Raw genomic sequence first — 20,926 nt, forward strand, 5'->3', positions numbered from 1 at the left:
AAGTGAATACCTGTTTGTGTGTGGTAGTTGAGTTACCCTTCCCTTGACTCCACACAGGGGAGAATGAGGAAGTGCCAGCGGGTTCTGATATGCCCACCCCTCCTTTTCACAGGTAAAAAAGCGCAGCGCCCATTGGAGAAGAGACCTGTCCCTCACGGACGGCGCCCCGGCAACGGCAGGTGCCTCTGTGAGCACAGCCAATCCGGTGGCGCGCTGCCTGGGGAGTCCCGGTCACGCTGGTGATGAACTCTGGATATTGACCTCAAATCTTGCCCCAAGTCCCGCAGCTCGCCTGGAGACACTTGGGAATCGTCCAGTGATGGATATTAGGATCAGAATAACGGTTAAACTACCGGTCGCACTGCAGCAAAGTGGATTGGAACAGATGGGTTGCAGAGGCCTGAGCGCCTGTGTTTTTAAGCGAATCTCACTTCCTCAAAGCTGAAGCCTGACGCAGCTGTAAGCTGCAGTGTGGTCTGTGGTTGGAGCGGTGCTTCTCAGACTGCAGCCAGGCAGGAAACAAGAGCAGAGGAACTTCAGGTGGGGTACGCTTTTAACCTCGAGGCTTTGAGCTGCGTCTCGCGAGGCCGAGAACGGCTTCAGAAACCCCTGCCCCCGGGTCGTCGGGGCTCAGAGGCGGGGTGCAAGTTCTCGTACGGCGCACTTCCGTTCTCCCCCTGAAAGCAACACAAGAGTTCAGTCGCGCACGAGCAGCGTGGAGAAAGACGTACGTTCCTTTTTTGGGGGGAACCTGCGGGACTGTGGCCCGACCTGGTGACACAGATTTTAACTCAACCGCTGACAACTGCGGCTTCAAGACTTGTTTCTGCCGCTGATGTACAGCTTCTGATGTTCTCGAATCCTGCCCTCTGCTTCAGATCTCTCCCCTCGGCTCGGTCTCTTCCCGCAGGCTTGGCGAGCACAGCCCCACAGCTGCAGGAGAGCACCCCGAGGTGTCGCTTACCTGGTGCTCAGCCACAGTATCAAGAGGCTCTGAACTGGAATGCTTGGGGCTTGTATCAGGTGATCTCAGTAGTTCTCGAAACCAGCCGTTGGAAAGGATGGAGAACGCAGGCTCTGTCGCAGGTTTGGACAATCCCAACTCTGCCAGGCGCGACTGTCAGATATCCCGACGCTGCCGAATTCATTGGAAATGGCCGGACGGACCGTACCTGTGCCGCGTCCCGTCTTGGGCTCCGGTGCCGAGCGCCACGTTGTCTTTTGCCTGTTATGAAAAGATTGAGGCCGAGCTGAGAGGACGGGAAATCGGTGTGGCGCTGATTCTCAGGGGTCGGTTTCGTGAGCGGCTGTCGCGCAGCGGAGGGAGGAAGAGGGGCGGCCCTACCTCTCCCGCGGAGGAGGATGAAGAGGACGCAGCAGGACGAGGCCAGGGCGGACAGGGGGACGGTCGACAGCAGCACGATCAGGCAGGGCAGTCCGATTCCGGGGTGCTGGGGCTCCCTTTCTAGTCAGTTAAACATAAGAATCCCCTTATTATTCCTCTTCTGAAGCTGTTTACAGTTCACACGGGATCCCACTACCGCCACCAATGTGACGCGACGGCAGGCAAAGTGTGCCAGTCAGCGAATGATGCTCCAGAACGCTCCCCACACACCATCCATCAGTGGGGAGGAGAGCAGAGGGATGGGGCCAGTTCAGAGAGGGGGTGATTAGGAGGCCATGATGGGTAAAGTTGTCTATCCGTGTGTGTGCACAGCTGTGTGGCAGTGTCAGGTGTGTGCGATTGTGTGTCCGTGCGTGTGCACAGCTGTGTGGCAGTGTCAGGTGTGTGCGATTGTGTGTCCGTGCGTGTGCACAGCTGTGTGGCAGTGTCAGGTGTGTGCGATTGTGTGTCCGTGCGTGTGCACAGCTGTGAGGCAGTGTCAGGTGTGTGCGATTGTGTGTCCGTGCGTGTGCACAGCTGTGTGGCAGTGTCAGGTGTGTGCGATTGTGTGTCCGTGCGTGTGCACAGCTGTGAGGCAGTGTCAGGTGTGTGCGATTGTGTGTCCGTGCGTGTGCACAGCTGTGTGGCAGTGTCAGGTGTGTGCGATTGTGTGTCCGTGCGTGTGCACAGCTGTGTGGCAGTGTCAGGTGTGTGCGATTGTGTGTCCGTGCGTGTGCACAGCTGTGTGGCAGTGTCAGGTGTGTGCGATTGTGTGTCCGTGCGTGTGCACAGCTGTGAGGCAGTGTCAGGTGTGTGCGATTGTGTGTCCGTGCGTGTGCACAGCTGTGTGGCAGTGTCAGGTGTGTGCGATTGTGTGTCCGTGCGTGTGCACAGCTGTGTGGCAGTGTCAGGTGTGTGCGATTGTGTGTCCGTGCGTGTGCACAGCTGTGTGGCAGTGTCAGGTGTGTGCGATTGTGTGTCCGTGCGTGTGCACAGCTGTGTGGCAGTGTCAGGTGTGTGCGATTGTGTATCAGTCGGTGCACAGCTGTGTGGCAGTGTCAGGTGTGTGCGATTGTGTATCAGTTGGTGCACAGCTGTGTGGCAGTGTCAGGTGTGTGCGATTGTGTGTCCGTGTGTGTGCACAGCTGTGTGGCAGTGTCAGATGTGTGCGATTGTGTGTCCGTGTGTGTGTACAGCTGTGAGGCAGTGTTAGGTGTGTGTGATTGTGTATCAGTCGGTGCACAGATTCCTTCACTAGTCGTCTCTAGCGACGATAGGCATAACGATCACGCGATCTGATCTCGATCACGTTCTTTTTCTTTCTGATCGGAAATAGTGATTTTCTTCTTCGTCACCACTTAAATCGTCAGTGGGTTTGGCGCCCTGCCAGATCTCGGTGCAGAGAGGGAAAGAAGGAGGATGGTGAAGTTGGTGCTGGTTTGACATTTGAATGAACACAGGGGCACGTAGGTCAGCGCACACAACATTCTCGCTTGAGAAAGCACGCTGTGGAAGTAGGTCACGAAACTGATGCCGTGATCTCTGGAATCCAAGTGACGTTGCTGCAGAGCAAACCCATCTGTCTCTGCGATTTAGCTCGGTTTGGCGTTGAATTTCAAGCCAGGAGTCGCGCGGTGGTGAGACAGATGAAGCACCAAGGCCCAGGTGCTGTCGAGATAGCCGAGTCCGTGCCCGATCGCTGGTGGTCCTCCCTGTCAGCTCAGAACCGGTAGCGTGACCCGAAACAGGACTCTGTTCTTTTCCACACAGAATACACCCTCCTCAAAAACAAGGCGTCCTTCAGCTGTTAGTGGTTATTGCTGATGCACTGTGGTGGTTCATGGGGAAACTACGTGAAACGTGTTTTCTAAATCAGAGATGGATAAATGGTTTCGTTACTGTCCTGTTACCAGTTATTCCTACTGTATAAAAAGTGTGCACTCCTCACTCTGGGTCATTGAACTGTACCAGTACCTACCTACATGCCTAGGGGGGGAAGATAGCTTTATTCTCACCAATTTGAAGTCTTCTCCGTTGTCCAATGTGAATCTCCCCCTTCTCTCTGGTGGCGCAGTAGTACAGCCCCTGGTCTGTCTCTGTGACCCCCTCAATCCTCAGATCAGGAGAGGCAGTGGAGGGGTTCAGCACCAGGCTGAAGCGAGAGTCCGGTCTTATCACATAGTAAAAAGGCTCAGTCTGCTGCTCCACTTGGTTCTTACTGGCTAAAATCCTCAGAGCCAGGGTCTCGTTACGCTGCAGAAACCAGGTGGTCTCGTGTCGGAGCTCGAGGTCACAGGGCAGGGTGACTGTGTCCCCCAGTCTGACTGCTCCAGAGACCACAGCCCACACAGCAGCGCCTGCAGAGGTTCGAGAAAGGAGAGCATTTGGTTACTCAGTGTTGCTCGTCGGTCCTGAGAATGTCCGACGACTCTCGCATCTGATTTCAGAGATGTGGGAGTGTAAGATGGTCTTGGGTTGTTTGAGATGGCTGTATATTTCCATCAGATATTTTCCTGAGTTCTTTTAACCCCCTAATCTGAGAAATAATCTGAGAAATAGGCAGTCGTTGTTTCTCTTCACCCTAGAACTAACTGTGGAACTAGGTTTTGTTGCACATTATAGCTGTAAAATAAAAAAATTACAGTTGTCTGCTTCTCGAGGAATAGCTCACTGTTGCTTTGTCTGTGTTCGAATCTGGCACGTCTGTAGGCAGATATGCAGCTGCAGCAGCAGTAGGGAAATTCCAACACCATTTTAAAAACATCTAATGTAGTAAACCGGCGTGTTTGAAAACTTCCATTTCATGCCACACTCTTACTACGGGATATTATTCCTACATTTTCTGTTGCATTTAATTTTGACCTATAAAGTCTTTCTCTGTGCACGTTTCCCAAGTGTGTTGCTTGTTACTTGAAAGCAGAGCTTGTTTCAGTGACTAATTGAAACCACATGTGACAAGTGTCAGTTCTGTTCAGTAAAGGTTTACTGTACTAATAAGGCTAGAACTAAGCTCTCAAACAACTGCACAAACAAACAGAAGGTGAAAAGGTGTTTTTAGTTACTCATACTGACGCTTGAGCCTTCATTTGAAGACGGGAAAGATTGTGAAGTGTCGTTTCTAGATCGGCGCGCCCAGAAAACGCGCAGCGCGTCAAGGAAGACTTTTGAGGCGGCTTTTTGGTGTAAAATGCTGATCTGGATAAGTACTCACAGGTGACGAAAAGAGTAGCGCCCACCTTGCGTCCGTCCATCTCGGCTTCTGTCTCACCACTGCAAAAATGAAACCTGTGAAATGGAAATCTAATAAGTAAATTGATTCTTAAAATGTAGAGAGCTATGCAAAAAATATATTGGTGCTTTTAGAAAATATATTTCAAGGATGTAACTGCTGTGCTACAGTACGTGCAGATTTTTAGAAAACAGTGCGTCAACAAAGTACGCACTGTTTAGGTTACTTTAGAAGACAATGTACCAAAACAATATATGCTGTCTGGGTCGTTAGATTAGCCGAAAGTAACTGATAAGCTTTGAAAAACAGATCTAGTGGTGCTTCTTCTTTCGTTTTTATGATGTGATCTGTTTTGTCTTAGGGAAAGGGGAAGTTTTAGAAGGGACAAAGTGCTGAGCTTTCTCTTACAGCGCAACATCTTATAAAAACCCTGTACTGTTTGTAACAAATTGAGTCTCTGGTTGCACTTTGCGAAGTGGCAGCAGGGCTCCCAATATTGCAATATTGAAATAAAGACCTTACTCAGGTGAGAACTCTCCCTTGTGGCTTCCTTGATAGTTATATTTCCATGACAATTTGGGGGCTCGTCCGGGATCACAAACCTGAGCGCGGACGGCTGCTGAAACTCCATCCGGACCCGGACAATTTTAGCAAATTGGACGAACCTCGGAGGATAAACTGTTTGTCCTTCCAGAGACACGTCTGGAGAATTGGCAGCTGTCTGACGTCAGTAAGTGATCCTTAAAAAATTAATCGTTTGAAAAGCGAGCCACAGGGGTGTTCTCACGCGGGTTTGATGAGTCTGGGACTCATATAAAGAACTTATCTTAACACAGACGTGTGGTTTTTGCTCTGCGGAGTAGTTAATGTGGTAAGGTTCTAAGTAAGGCACCGATCGGTAAAAATGGGGATGAAAATTCAAAGACCTTACTCAGGTGAGAACTCTCTCTTGTGGCTTCCTTGATAGTTATATTTCCATGACACCTGAGATTGAAGCTTATTAAGGAGGTGTTAGTGGGGCCAGCAGGGGGCGCTCTCACCCTGCGGTCTGTGTGGGTCCTGATGCCCCAGTACAGTGACGGGGACACTGGACTGTAAACAGGCGCCGTCCTTCAGATGAGACGTAAAACCGAGGTCCTGACTCTCTGTGCTCATTAACAATCCTGGGGTGTCTCTCGAGAAGAGTAGGGGTGTTACCCCAGTGTCCTGGTCAAATACCCCCCTGGTCTTGACCCATCATGTCCTCCTAATCACCCCCCTCTCTGAACTGGCTCTATCCCTCTGCTCTCCTCCCCACTGAGAGCTGCTATGTGGGGAGAGGACTGGCGCATCATCCAGGAGGGGCTGCACACTGGGGGTGGTGGAGGGGATCCCCATGACCTGGGAAGAGCTCTGAGTGGAGAGTCCAGAAAAGTGTGAGGAGTTACTATTGTCATCCATCGGAGAAGAAACCCACGCTGCAGTAGCTCAGTTTGGTCACTAGGGGGCATATATGCTTAAATAGCCAAGAACAGACTGGCCTGAATTTATAAACCAGCTCTATCGCCCGAGGAATTCTCTGTTTTATAGTGCAGACCGTCGAGGACCTAATCTGGTTATTGTATCTATCGTGTTTGATTCGTGCTAGGATTCTTGTTTTGTTTTATTTATTTTAACAACAGAAAAAGATATAACACAGACAGGAGTAACATGTAACATACCAATAACATCGGCAGGGATACACACGCCATGACAAAAGTTTAAACGGAGTAAATAAAAACGAGGTCCGCACAGCGTTCACGTTTTTACATTTCGAAATCGTCTGTAAACACGCCTTTACATCTACTTCGCACTGTTCAAACACAGGACTCTTCCCAGACCGTTTCACTTTACGTACATAATAACGTGCCAGTAAAATAAGTCAACTACAAAATATATTTTTAAAAAATAATAATATTATTATATGAAAAATAATATTTTCAGATTGTTTTTAACTAGATCAAAACTTAACATAACGTCTATTCCTTTAAAAACAATAATCAGTATTAGCCTCTTTTTAAATATAAGTTTGCAAATCAGGCCAGAAGGTTTTTACAACAGGACGTAATCAAAATGAATGCCGTGTGGTTTCGGGGCTACTTTAACAAAAGGCACAGTTATCATCTGTATTGATTTTAAATCGCTCCACAACCAAGGGCCTTCAACAGACCTGAAGGTCAACCTGAGCAACTGTTGCCCCTAGCAACAGGCGAGCCCGGCGGGCCAGTTACTTCCGTTTCCGGTCTGGTGTGGCCAGAGCCGCCACCGCACAGAAAACAAATAAAAGGGAAATAAGCGGTTACCAAGGTTACCAAGCGTTCAAAGTGAGGAATATGAAATATTAAGTTTCATATTCTCTTTCTTTACAATTGCAGAAGTGGGAAACATTCAAAATTCCATACGAATTAGCGTTTTTAACGGTAACGTGCCTTCAGGCTTCGATAAGTTTAATAAATGCATTTCTAATGGGCTTATTCGAAAGGAAGTGAACGGCGCATTTGCCAAACGCGAACGGCCTTCGTCTTCGGTTGGGGTTTCCTCTTCCTCTCATGAGCGGAAGTCGGCCTTTAAAAATAGTTTTCATTTGAAACTCGGTCTGTTGTGGCCAGGAAACGCCTACTGCTTGTGTGCACTTGCCACTGCGCTTTCAGTGGCAGGACATTCGTCTCCCAGGATGGGACTCCTGGCCTTTTTTTCGTGTTTTAAAGCGGTATGTGAACTTCTGCGTCCGATACAACTTGCCCTGAGTGAGCGGCTGTCTGTTGCAGGACAGGAGAGCCCCTGTCCAGTTAGTCCAGGGGTCTATGACTCTGGTTCTGGAGAGGTCCGGTCCAGTTAGAACAGGTCCGGTCCAGTTACTCAGGGGGTCTCGGTTTTTGGAGAGTCCCGGTCCAGTTAGTCCAGGGGTCTATGACTCTGGTTCTGGAGAGACATTGTCCAGTTAGTCCAGGGGTCTCCTGGTTCTGTTGAGATCCAGCCCAGTTAGTAAAGGTCCGGTCCAGTTACTCAAGGGGTCTCCTGGTTCTGGAGAGCCCCAGTCCAGTTAGTAAAGGCGCCTGCTGGTTCTGGAGAGGTCCAGTCCAGTTAGTCCAGGGGGTCTGTGACCCTGGTTCTGGAGAGACATTGTCCAGTTAGTCCAGGGGTCTCCTGGTTCTGGAGAGGTCCAGTCCAGTTAGTCCAGGGGGTCTGTGACCCTGGTTCTGGAGAGACATTGTCCAGTTAGTCCGGGGGTCTCCTGGTTCTGGAGGTTCTCCCTCCTCCTGGTGTCTTCTGCGAGATGTCAGGAGCGGCTCACTGAGGGGACAGGTCTGAAGGAGCTGCTCTCTATTGGTCAGTCCTCTGTACCCACGCAGCTGTGGCTCCTGACCAAGTTCAAGTTAATTCTGCCCCCCCGAACAGCGACGCCTCTTCTCTATTTCACTCTCACACCAGCGAGACGGCGGGGCTCGATGTCGGCGCCGTGCAGCTCCGCTGCTCTGTTCCTCTCCGCCAGTGAGTACCCCGTGCGCTTGTACAATCCCGGCCCTCTGCTCAGGGTGATCATGCGGCTCTTGTTTGCACGTCCGTGTCTGGAATCGCCCGGGAGCCCGCGGCGCAGCAGGTCGGAACTGAAAGATTTCGAGAAGTGGGTGGGCCGGGGAGCTGGTGTTCGGTCGTGCTCGAGGTGTTTCTGTCTGAAAAGTGATTTTTGCCTTTCAGTCGCAGCATCTCAACCACATTCGGGTCTGCGCTGTGGGTGGACGACACCTTAAATCATCAAAGGTGTCCTGTCATGACATTTATTTCAGTAGCGTCTGTATCAACGACAAGGGCTTATATGATGAGGGAGACTCGAACACTTAAAACATGACTTTGGAAATCTCCAGCCTAGGGCAGGGGGAGAAAAGTTCTTGCGCTTTTCATTTTGTGTGAATAGTGTGGTGGCTGGCGACGTTGTAACCAGGCCGTTCTGCAAGATAGTGGGATTTCAAGATTTCCCTAAAGGGAGAGAAAATGCACAGAGACATTAAAGTGCAATATGGGCTCTTAATTTCTCTGTGCAGCTTAATACTTTAATAATAAAGATGTACTGTTCACAGTTCCTGCAGGAAGAACAACTGTAGCCAACTTTAAGCTGCCTCCCGAAATGATCGGAGAATCCTCTGTGCTGCAAAGGGTATTCAATTTATTTAGCTTTTTCGCTGGCTTTCACATTTAAGTCCTCGAAGTAGAGAATCATGTGTGTGAATAAACGTGAGTTCATTCAGAAATCGTGCGAAACTCAATTGACAGAGGCCACTCAACGTGTTAAAATAGTTTTGTGCACCTGGAATTAATTGCAGTTGGCCAGTGCAAAACGAAGGTTTGGAATACTTAAGCAGTCGTGACTTTTCCATTTCTTCTTTCCTATGGATGATCTACTTACTTCCCTCTGTTTATGTTTTGCTTTGAATGTGTGGAGGTGGACGTTTTTTGCAACATATTTGTATTGCTACTTTGAAGTGTCATCACTGCGAACTTTAAAGTAACACAGCGTGGAATCTTTGCCAGGGTCAGAATCCTTTCGCAAGGCATTATATGAACTCAGCTGGGTGTCCTGTTGAGTTCAGCAGAATCCGTGCCGATTCTGGGCTGAAAGCAGTTTTCCCACTTTCCCCTCCCTAGAAGAATGTTCGGGATCATGCAACGCCATTTTCTCTGCCGAGTAACCAAATACTCTCCTTTCTCGAACCTCTGCAGGCGCTGCTGTGTGGGCTGTGGTCTCTGGAGCAGTCAGACTGGGGGACACAGTCACCCTGCCCTGTGACCTCGAGCTCCGACACGAGACCACCTGGTTTCTGCAGCGTAACGAGACCCTGGCTCTGAGGATTTTAGCCAGTAAGAACCAAGTGGAGCAGCAGACTGAGCCTTTTTACTATGTGATAAGACCGGACTCTCGCTTCAGCCTGGTGCTGAACCCCTCCACTAACTCCTCCAGTCTGAGGATTGAGGGGGTCACAGTGACAGACCAGGGGCTGTACTACTGCACCACCAGAGAGAGGGGAGAGGTACAGATAGGAAAAGGCACCAGGCTGAGGCTCCATGGAGAAGGTGAGAACAGTTTATTTGTGAAGAGGGATGATCTGTACTGCAGAGAGAGAGATTCACATCGGAAACAGAACCAGACTGAGGATCAGTGTAGGAGAGAACAACCTACTTACTGACCTAACCAGTCTGATATCAATGTAAAAAAAAAATAAAACAATATGTAAATTAAGAAAATAATTTGCTTATAAAATAAAAATATGAAAAACAGTCAAAAATTCTTTTTAGAATTATTATCGAAGGAAAATGGCGAACATCCCTCTGGAATCGGCTGGTCATGCCTGATCATCCTGATCGTTGCTCCTCCTCTCTCCACCCTGATGACATCGTGCTTCGTCTTCTGTCTCTTTTACAGACCAGGTATGCGTTCACTCTGCACACTGTCCGTGCGCAATGCTAACAGTGATTTCAGAAAAATATAATTATATGCTGTTGGTCGACCAGTAGGTGGCGCTCTTGACAAGAATTTCCAGTTGAGTGCTTCAGTAAGGTGACCAGGGCCGGTGACAGGTCACAGCTGCTGGTCATTTCCAGAATGCAGTTCTCTCTGTATGAGTTGGTGCTCTTGTTCGGTACGTGTGTGACGTTTGAACTCTAAGCACACCACAGCTCTGTGAGAGCTGAGACTGCAAAGCAGCTTGGATGCTGATAGCTGCAAACCTTCAAGAAGTACTTTTGTACACACCTTTTTTTGTCTTTGGAGTGATAAAAAAATAAAATAAGAAAGTAGCCTTTTCGCTGCTGCTTTTAATAAACAAACTAGTTTAATAGACAAGCTCTCCCAGGTGGGGTTACTGGTGCAGATTGATCGCTGTGCGTCTCCCAGGTGGGGTTACTGGTGCAGAACGACCGCTGTGTGTCTCCCAGGTGGGGTTACTGGTGCACAATGATCGCTGTGCGTCTCCCAGGTGGGGTTACTGGTGCAGAATGATTACTGTGTGTCTCCCAGGTGGGGTTACTGGTGCAGAATGATTACTGTGTGTCTCCCAGGTGGGGTTGTAAGGGATTCAAGTGGATCCCTTCCTATACAGTATGTTGGAATCTTTAAAAATTAATTTTATGATATGGTATGCAGAAATTATGTTTATAAAATCATTTTAGAACCTATTGCTGCAGTTGTAATATTGAAACTAGGTGAATTCTTTGGGATTCTTTGCCATGAGACCTGTTATGCAAAAGCAATTAATTTTATTGCTTAATTGATTATTAGCCTCCAAGGGCTCCTGATCTGACAGCGGGGTGAAACACTGACAGTGGGAGCAGTATTTCACACACAGCTGAGACAGACAGGTAACTGTGTGTTCGTTGCAGAGAGAGGAATGGAGGAATTATGTCCAGTCTTATGAGGTTTTGTTTTAATTTCCAGGCCGGCCACAGGACAGAAAAGGAGACAGAGGCCTCGTGCAGGTATTTTGTTTTTGAGTTTTCCTTCATAAGTGGCAGAATGCAAAATTAGAATATCTTGCGCATCTGTTTCGGCATTTGGATGTTAAGTGATACCAAAGCAGTTCAAGCACATGTCGCAGTACTGGTCTTCTGGAATAAATAGTGTGCTCCTTCTTCAGACCCCAGGTGTGTCACAGTGAGCACAGAGAGAGGCCTGTTTCACAGTAATAACTGATGACAGCTGTCAGCAGCACACAGAAACCGCATCCTCGTACAGTGTCTCCTGGATCAGTCCTTGTGCTTCCGCTCATTCTGTCTCGGAGGTCCTAGAATTGTCCGGCAGTTACAGCTCACAGTTCGCAGTGGGATACTGTGACCCGGACATCGCAAGCCTCTGTCCGTTTTCAGCGGCAGGGACGCCGGCAGGAGGATTATGAGAATCCCAGTATTAATGTTCTGCAGAGGCACAAGATGGGACACGCCGCGTCTTCCTCGTTTGTCTCCAGTCTGGCTGTAACCTGAGCCCAGCCTCTGTGTGTCCCCAGGGGAAGGGACGGCAGCAGGACGTGTACGAGATCATGAGGCCGGCCGGGGACCGAGAGTCCGGAAGCGCGCAGAGCGATCGTCTCCCCCGATCGCCAGCCCAGAACCTGTCGGGGTGAAGCGGCGCTTCTCTTCCCCCTCTCCTCCTGCCTCTCTGCCTGCCCGCGCTGACGATGTGCGGCGTGACCGCCGTGCTGTTTCACAGGAAGCTCTCTGAGGCTGGGCTTCGGGGGATGTGAATAGAAGAGTGGTCGCGCCCTGCCCGACCTCACTGCTCTGCTCTTGATGCTCCACCGCGGGTGGACCAGGCACACCTGCAGATCTGAGGGGAAATGCAGCCCAGCGCGCTTGTAGGTCCCAGCTTCACTGGCTTGTCTTGTTTCGGCTCATTTGTGTTTCCTAATCCGTATCTTGTTTGTGCTGGGCAGTGGAGGGAAATGGAGCGAAAGATCTGAAGGAAAACATGTTGTTTAAAGTGCTGTCCAAGGGTTGGACAAGCTGGTGGTGCAGGAGTCTGCATGTTCCTCCCTGGTCAGTGTCCTGTGAGGGACTGGTGTCCTGTCCAGGGTGTGTGTGTGTGTGTCCTGTGAGGGACTGGTGTCCTGTCCAGGGTGTGTGAGTGTGTGTGTGTCCTGTGATGGGCTGGTGTCCTGTCCAGGGTGTGTGTGTGTCCTCTGATGGACTGGTGTCCTGTCCAGGGTGTGTGAGTGTGAGTGTGTGTGTCCTGTGATGGACTGGTGTCCTGTCCAGGTGTGTGTGTGTGTGTGTGTGTGTGTGTGTCCTGTGAGGGACTGGTGTCCTGTCCAGGGTGTGTGTGTGTGTGTCCTGTGATGGACTGGTGTCCTGTCCAGGGTGTGAGTGTGTGTGTCTCCTGTGATGGGCTGGTGTCCTGTCCAGGGTGTGTGTGTGTCCTCTGATGGACTGGTGTCCTGTCCAGGGTGTGTGAGTGTGAGTGTGTGTGTCCTGTGATGGACTGGTGTCCTGTCCAGGGTGTGTGAGTGTGTCTTGTGATGGACTGGTGTCCTGTCCAGGGTGTGTGTGTGTGTGTCCTATGTCCAGGTCTGTTCAGTGACTGAACTGGTCTCAGTGACAGAGACAGTATCCACTGTGTCTCAGGTCCTACAGGCCTGGACTCAGTGGACACTGAGACCAGTCCAGTCAGTTGGGGGCTGAACTGGCCTCAGCCTCAGTGGACACTGAGAGACCAGTCCAGTCAGTGAGGTTACAGACCTGGACACAGTGGACACTGAGAGACCAGTCCAGTCAGTGGGGTTACAGACCTGGACACAGTGGACACTGAGAGACCAGTCCAGTCAGTGGGGTTACAGGCCTGGACACAGTGGACACTGAGAGACCAGTCAAGTCAGTGGGGGCTGAACTGGCCTCAGCCTCAGTGGACACTGAGAGACCAGTCCAGTCAGTGGGGGCTGAACTGGCCTCAGCCTCAGTGGACACTGAGAGACCAGTCCAGTCAGTGGGGGCTGAACTGGCCTCAGCCTCAGTGGACACTGAGAGACCAGTCCAGTCAGTGGGGGCTGAACTTGCCTCAGCCTCGGTGGACACTGAGAGACCAGTCCAGTCAGTGGGGTTACAGGCCTGGACACAGTGGACACTGAGAGACCAGTCCAGTCGCTGTACAGACCTGGACTCAGTGGACACTGAGAGACCAGTCCAGTCAGTGGGGTTACAGACCTGGACACAGTGGACACTGAGAGACCAGTCCAGTCAGTGGGGGCTGAACTGGCCTTAGCCTCAGTGGACACTGAGAGACCAGTCCAGTCAGTGGGGGCTGAACTGGCCTCAGCCTCAGTGGACACTGAGAGACCAGTCCAGTCAGTGGGGGCTGAACTGGCCTCAGCCTCAGTGGACACTGAGAGACCAGTCCAGTCAGTGGGGGCTGAACTGGCCTCAGCCTCAGTGGACACTGAGAGACCAGTCCAGTCAGTGGGGGCTGAACTGGCCTCAGCCTCAGTGGACACTGAGAGACCAGTCCAGTCAGTGGGGGCTGATCTGGCCTCAGCCTCAGTGGACACTGAGAGACCAGTCCAGTCAGTGGGGGCTGAACTGGCCTCAGCCTCAGTGGACACTGAGAGACCAGTCCAGTCAGTGGGGGCTGATCTGGCCTCAGCCTCAGTGGACACTGAGAGACCAGTCCAGTCAGTGGGGGCTGAACTGGCCTCAGCCTCAGTCTTCCCCCTTTCAGAATCTGAGAAGCGGTGACCACAGTGACAGTTGAACCGCCCGCCCCCGTCAGCTGGGAAACCATGAAGAGCACGACAGCCTATCGGACAGTCCTAACCAGTGCCTCAGCCCCAGACCAAAAAAAAAAAAAAAACAGCTCTCTTAGCTCAGCAGCGTCGCCAGCTTTCAGTTTGCGTTTTCCCCACCCTGCTCGACAGCGGCTGAAATGGCGACGCTTTACATAAACGCCTCTCTCTTCTTCCTCAGCTGTGAGTACCCATAGCTTCGGCTTCTGTTGTGATCTTCCAGATGTTAAATGCTGTGCTTTGCCAGACGGAGATTTTGCTTTCGCCTTGTGAAGTGGGACAGAAGTGGTTGGGGGCTTTTCTTTTTGGTTCGATTTGTTTGAAAACCCTGACCTGGGATCCCTTCAAGCTCACAGCTTCCCCAGCTGAAGTTCCCCTCCTTTTACTGGCAGAACAAAACAAAACAAAAAATGAAGGAAGTTGCTTTTTGTTGTTCTGGTACTGATTGTGACTGGTCCATGGCTCTGGGCAAGTGGCGTGTGGTACTTTGGTAGCTGCATTCGTGGAAGTGAATTATTTTGAAGAGTAAAGAACTGAACTTGGAGGAACATGCTGCCCAGTCGTGTGGTTGAAGCCGATACCCTGGCTTCTCTCCAGACACAGCTGGGTGAGCTCCTCCAGTCAGGACAGGAGGCTCTACTGTACACAGAGGAGGGTGGGGGTGGGGAACAAGCTGCCCAGTCGTGTGGTTGAAGCCGATACCCTGGCTTCTCTCCAGACACAGCTGGGTGAGCTCCTCCAGTCAGGACAGGAGGCTCTACTGTACACAGAGGGGGGTGGGGGTGGGGAACAAGCTGCCCAGTCGTGTGGTTGAAGCCGATACCCTGGCTTCTCTCCAGACACAGCTGGATGAGCTCCTCCAGTCAGGACAGGAGGCTCTTCTGTACACAGAGGGGGGTGGGGGTGGGGGTGGGGAACAAGCTGCCCAGCCCTGTGGTTGAAGCCGATACCCTGGCTTCTCTCCAGACACAGCTGGATGAGCTCCTCCAGTCAGGACAGGAGGCTCTACTGTACGCAGAGGGTGGTGGGGGTGGGGAACAAGCTGCCCAGCCCTGTGGTTGAAGCCGATATCCTGGGGCTTCTCTCCAGACACAGCTGGGTGAGCTCCTCCAGTCAGTCAGTGTGAAGAGAGGCAGTACCTATACCCACCCGTGTTCACTCACTCACTGATCACCCGTGTTCACTCACTCACTGATCACCCGTGTTCACTCACTCACTGATCACCCGTGCTCACTCACTCACAGATCACCCGTGCTCACTCACTCACAGATCACCCGTGCTCACTCACTCACAGATCACCCGTGCTCACTCACTCACAGATCACCCGTGCTCACTCACTCACAGATCACTCGTGCTCACTCACTCACAGATCACTCGTGCTCACTCACTCACTGATCACTCGTGCTCACTCACTCACTGATCACCCGTGTTCACTCACTCACTGATCACCCGTGTTCACTCACTCACTGATCACCCGTGTTCACTCACTCACAGATCACCCGTGTTCGCTCACTGATCACCCGTGTTCACTCACTCACTGATCACCCGTGTTCGCTCACTGATCACCCGTGTTCACTCACTCACTGATCACCCGTGTTCACTCACTCACTGATCACCCGTGTTCACTCACTCACTGAACACCCGTGTTCACTCACAGATCACCCGTGTTCACTCACTCACTGATCACCCGTGTTCGCTCACTGATCACCCGTGTTCACTCACTCACAGATCACCCGTGCTCACTCACTCACAGATCACCCGTGCTCACTCACTCACAGATCACCCGTGCTCACTCACTCACAGATCACTCGTGCTCACTCACTCACAGATCACTCGTGCTCACTCACTCACTGATCACCCGTGTTCACTCACTCACAGATCACCCGTGTTCACTCACTCACAGATCACCCGTGTTCACTCACTCACTGATCACCCGTGTTCACTCACTCACTGATCACCCGTGTTCGCTCACTGATCACCCGTGTTCACTCACTCACAGATCACCCGTGTTCACTCACTCACTGATCACCCGTGTTCACTCACTCACTGATCACCCGTGTTCACTCACTCACTGATCACCCGTGTTCACTCACTCACAGATCACCCGTGTTCACTCACTCACTGATCACCCGTGCTCACTCACTCACTGATCACCCGTGCTCACTCACTCACTGATCACCCGTGCTCACTCACTGATCACCCGTGTTCACTCACTCACTGATCACCCGTGTTCACTCACTCACTGATCACCCGTGTTCACTCACTCACAGATCACCCGTGTTCACTCACTCACTGATCACCCGTGTTCACTCACTCACAGATCACCCGTGTTCACTCACTCACTGATCACCCGTGTTCACTCACTCACTGATCACCCGTGTTCACTCACTCACAGATCACCCGTGTTCACTCATTCACTGATCACCCGTGTTCACTCACTCACTGATCACCCGTGTTCACTCACTGTCCCCGCGGCTGCAGGCGCTGCTGTCCAGGAGAGCGTCTCCGGCGGGCCAGAGGTGAGAGCGGCGATCTGCGGGGAGACCGTCACCCTGCCCTGCGTCGTCGGGCAGCAGTACGAGGTCATGTGGTTCGTCCAGCGCTCGGACGGGACGCTGGCTCTGAGCGTCCTGGGCAACGCCAACACAGCGAGCGGGCAGACGGACCCCTTCACCTACGTGAGGAGACCGGACTCTCGCTTCAGCCTGGTGCTGAACTCCTCCACTAACTCCTCCAGTCTGAGGATTGAGGGGGTCACAGAGACAGACCAGGGGCTGTACTACTGCACCACCAGAGACAGAGGAGAGGTACAGATAGGAAAAGGCACCAGGATACGCGTGGGTGATAGAGACAGAGGTGAGAACAGACCCTTTCTACCTATTTGCTAAGGAGGCAGGAACCATTGCACATTTCAGGCCATGCAGTAGTGAGTGTTCAGCACTATCTAGGGTCTGGGGTGTCTGTATATGTGTCCGTGCACTGTGGTTTACTCCCATGTCCCAGAGACATGACGATTGGGCTCGATTTGGCTCTTCTCAATCACCTGTTTTAAGGGGTTTTCATACCTGAGTGGGGCTCTGGCTGGGGACAGTAGTTCTTGTTGTGGGCCTGCAGAGAAGTTGAATGAACTCACATGGGCTAAACAGCCTTCTCTCAGCTCATGCAGTAGGTTCTTGTTTATAGTTTATATATATATATCACCCTGCAACTCACAGCTGGCAGCCCCACTGAAGCTCAGCAGGTGTGAGCCTGGCCAGTACCTGGAGGGGAGACTCCTGGGAGAGCTGAGGCTGCTGCTGGAGGAGGTGTTAGTGGGGCCAGCAGGGGGCGCTCTCACCCTGCGGTCTGTGTGGGTCCTGATGCCCCAGTATAGTGACGGGAGACACTGGACTGTAAACAGGCGCTGTCCTTCGGATGAGACGTCAAACCGAGGTCCTGACTCTCTGTGCTCATTAACAATCCCGGGGTGTCTCTGGAGAAGAGTAGGGGTGTTACCCCAGTGTCCTGGTCAAATACCCCCCTGGTCTTTACCCATCATGGCCTCCTAATCACCCCCCTCTCTGAACTGGCTCCATCCCTCTGCTCTCCTCCCCACTGAGAGCTGCTGTGTGCTGAGCGGACTGGAGCATCATCCAGGTGGGGGTACACACTGGTGGGGGTGGAGGGGATCCCCATGACCTGGAAAGAGCTTGGAGTGGAGGGTCCAGAAAAGTGCTGTATACCTGAAGGATTGATTGATTGATTATTCATTTATCTGTTGTTATTATTATTATTATTATTATTATTATTATTATTATACATTAACGAGAGCTCGTTCCTTTAACAATCATGCAGAAGAAAAATCTGAATATGCTTCAGCCCTGATGGACCAGAGTCCCAGAGTTCCTGTGCTGTAGAACCACACAACCCTCTTAGCCTATTAGACCTCTTCGATTGATTCGTGTTTTCGCAGACTTTAAATAAGAGGTGATTGATTTGGGGGTGGGCGTGAGTGGAGCTCTGCGGGATTAGAGACTTAGAGACCCGTCCGCCCAAAAGAGACACGAGCAAAATGGCGTAAGAGAGGAGAACAAACTTAATTAGCCAAATAAAACTGAAAATCTGGACTGAAAAAAGGCGAACAGTCTGCATCACAGAATAAGAGTAAGAGTAGTTAAGAACTGAACTTGCTGAGTCTTGTGGTATAATTCCGTCTGTACCATTACAGTTTATACAGAATGCAGTAGTTTGGAAGCTGGAACACGCTGTTGATGTGTGGACTGTCTACATTCGCCAGCACACCCAAATGAGAAGCGAATTCAACACAGCACATGGAGGTGCTTTGCAGACCCCCTGCGTGATGTACTTCTGCACTGACAGGAAGCCACAGCCTGTATCCTGTGCAGTAGCTCAGCTCTGTCAGCCCTGCAGGTGACGCAGATAGAGGCCACACATACACACACTCGCATACACTCGCAAGTGCACACACACACACACACGAACACTTGCACACACTAATGCACAGACTCATATACTCACACACACACTCATAAACGCACACACACAAATGAACAAACACACACATTTACATACGCACAATGCACACAGATTCACAAATGCACTTACACATTCACACACACTCATACACTTACACCACTCACAAACACACATACAATACTTATACAGTACACTTATACACACATTCACACACACTCATACAATCACTCACACACTTAACACACACAGGCGCGTGCACACACACACACTCGAACACTTGCACACACTAATGCACAGACTCATATACTCACACACACACAAATGAACATACACGCACATTCACATACGCACAACGCACACAGACTCACAAATGCACACACACATTCACACACACTCATACACTCACACACACCAGTTGGCAGTAAAACAGAGCATCGCCTGTAAGAGCTGCGAGTACAGTACTGTGAATTGAGTTAGCAAATGACACCTGAACTCTGGGCTGCCTGTATTTGTCCCATCTGCCTTATTTTCTACATTGTAATTTATTTATATTTTAGGCACTTGTCTCAAAAATAAAAGCAAGATACTGGCGTCTACTGTTGCCACTCACAAATCTCTCAAGTCATGAGCACTCTTACTGACGGGACAACCCAGCTCGTCAGTCCATCGCTGTTGCTTGGCGTAGAGAGCCACCTACTGGCCCAACAACACCACTGCAACAGGAAACTGGTTTTCCTAACAGCAGGGCTGTCCGTTTCTGCTCCAGTTTAAAACTGGTAACAGGGGGATCAGAGGAACAGACACTTTGCGTAATGAACACACAGGTCAATGAAAAGTAAAATGAAGGGCTCTTCTTTACACAGAGGGGGGTGGGGGTGGGGAACAAGCTGCCCAGCCCTGTGGTTGAAGCCGATACCCTGTCTTCTCTCCAGACACAGCTGGGTGAGCTCCTCCAGTCAGGACAGGGGGCTCTTCTGTACACAGAGGGGGGTGGGGGTGGGGAACAAGCTGCCCAGCCCTGTGGTTGAAGCCGATACCCTGGCTTCTCTCCAGACAGGAGAGTTGTTGCTGTTATTGTAGTTATATGAACTCACTGCCGGTCATGAAGAACTTCTGTTCTTCCTACTTGTATATTACAGCTAAAGAAGAAGAGCCCACCCCCCACTCGAACCCTGAGCCCTGCCCAGCTGGACACGAGATCCCAGCACAAGTGTCTCTGAGCTTCTCTCTGGTCTTTGCCCTGTTCTCTGCTCTCTTCTTCTCCATGTGTCTTGACTGGATCAGTTACAGAAGAAGAGTGAGAAACAAGTGAGACACACCTGTCCTGTATTTATACAGTCTAGAGACGCATGGTACAGAGTCACACCTGTCCTGTATTTATACAGTCTAGAGACGCACGGTACAGAGTCACACCTGTCCTGTATTTATACAGTCTAGAGACGCACGGTACAGAGTCACACCTGTCCTGTATTTATACAGTCTAGAGACGCACAGTACAAAGACGCACCTGTCCTGTATTTATACAGTCTAGAGACACACAGTACAAAGACACACCTGTCCTGTATTTATACAGTCTAGAGACGCACCTGTCCTGTATTTATACAGTCTAGAGACACACAGTACAAAGACACACCTGTCCTGTATTTATACAGTCTAGAGACGCACCTGTCCTGTATTTATACAGTCTAGAGACGCACGGTACAGAGTCACACCTGTCCTGTATTTATACAGTCTAGAGACGCACGGTACAGAGACACACCTGACCTGTATTTATACAGTACAGGGACACACCTGTCCTGTATTTATACAGTCTAGAGACACACAGTACAGAGTCACATCTGTCCTGTATTTAAACAGTCTAGAGACACACGGTACAGAGTCACACCTGACCTGTATTTATACAGTCTAGAGACGCACGGTACAGAGACACACCTGACCTGTATTTATACAGTCTAGAGACACACCTGTCCTGTATTTATACAGTCTAGAGACGCATGGTACAGAGTCACACCTGTCCTGTATTTATACAGTCTAGAGACGCGCGGTACAGAGACACACCTGTCCTGTATTTATACAGCTTTCATTCCCACTCACTGTCACACTCGCTCCTGCCAGAGCACAGAAGAATCACCTGTCGATCACCAGATTGCTGTGACTATGCGGTCTGGTGGGAGATCTGTTCCACCTGTGAGTGATATATCACCTCAGAGGTCTCACTGGGAGCCTGGGGTTTTCAGATCAGCCTTTGTATCACTCTGTTCCCTGCTGTGGTTTGCTTTTGGATTTCTGACCCACTCTGAACAGATTGCTTGTGTTCTGTCCTGTGCGTCTCTCGGTTATGAACTTGTTTGTTACTTGACCGGGTTTCTGGCTTGTGAGCTCTTCACCAGCAGTATGAGCAACGCCGTTACTCTCCTGGCTCAGGAGCGAGTGACCCCCGGCTCTGTGCGCAAACTGAACTGCACCCAGGCTGCGTGCAGACCTGGTAGACAGTCTCTCAGAAACTGAACTCTGATGCAATAAATAGCCCTTTACTGATGCAATCAGCTTATCAGTTTT

The 20,926-nt window shown here is 50.7% G+C and overlaps 2 protein-coding genes across 8 annotated transcripts; one reads left to right on the plus strand and one right to left on the minus strand.

The window, feature by feature from the left end:
- Positions 1-599: 599 nt before the first annotated feature.
- Positions 600-4,667, minus strand: LOC148813514 (uncharacterized). Of its 3 annotated transcripts, none has more exons than XM_088908084.1 (4): positions 4,596-4,667; positions 3,400-3,741; positions 1,173-1,465; positions 600-677 (listed from the first exon to the last, which is right to left on the minus strand). In XM_088908084.1, the coding sequence occupies exons 1-4, from the start codon at positions 4,633-4,635 to the stop codon at positions 600-602; spliced, it is 753 nt and encodes a 250-aa protein (XP_088764210.1). In that variant the 5' UTR covers positions 4,636-4,667. The 3 variants fall into 3 exon arrangements, with proteins under 3 accessions (XP_088764210.1, XP_088764211.1, XP_088764209.1); XM_088908085.1 differs by lacking the exon at positions 600-677 and having other exon boundaries at positions 1,020-1,225; positions 1,346-1,465; XM_088908083.1 differs by lacking the exon at positions 600-677 and having other exon boundaries at positions 1,020-1,465.
- On the plus strand, positions 3,748-20,913 carry LOC148813515 (uncharacterized). Of its 5 annotated transcripts, XM_088908089.1 has the most exons (8): positions 8,074-8,123; positions 9,351-9,701; positions 9,924-10,055; positions 11,062-11,102; positions 11,627-11,974; positions 16,373-16,747; positions 18,099-18,301; positions 19,507-20,913. In XM_088908089.1, exons 1-5 carry the CDS (start codon positions 8,081-8,083, stop codon positions 11,741-11,743), a joined length of 684 nt encoding a protein of 227 aa, XP_088764215.1. In that variant the 5' UTR covers positions 8,074-8,080; the 3' UTR covers positions 11,744-11,974; positions 16,373-16,747; positions 18,099-18,301; positions 19,507-20,913. The 5 variants fall into 5 exon arrangements, with proteins under 5 accessions (XP_088764217.1, XP_088764218.1, XP_088764215.1 ...); XM_088908091.1 differs by lacking the exons at positions 8,074-8,123; positions 18,099-18,301 and adding an exon at positions 3,748-5,548; XM_088908092.1 differs by lacking the exon at positions 19,507-20,913 and having other exon boundaries at positions 7,738-8,123; positions 9,351-9,488; positions 18,099-18,959.
- The last annotated feature ends 13 nt before the right edge of the window (positions 20,914-20,926 follow it).

This window comes from Atractosteus spatula, assembly GCF_055471065.1.
Source record: "Atractosteus spatula isolate fAtrSpa1 chromosome 10 unlocalized genomic scaffold, fAtrSpa1.hap1 SUPER_10_unloc_1, whole genome shotgun sequence".
Classification (NCBI taxonomy): domain Eukaryota; kingdom Metazoa; phylum Chordata; class Actinopteri; order Semionotiformes; family Lepisosteidae; genus Atractosteus; species Atractosteus spatula.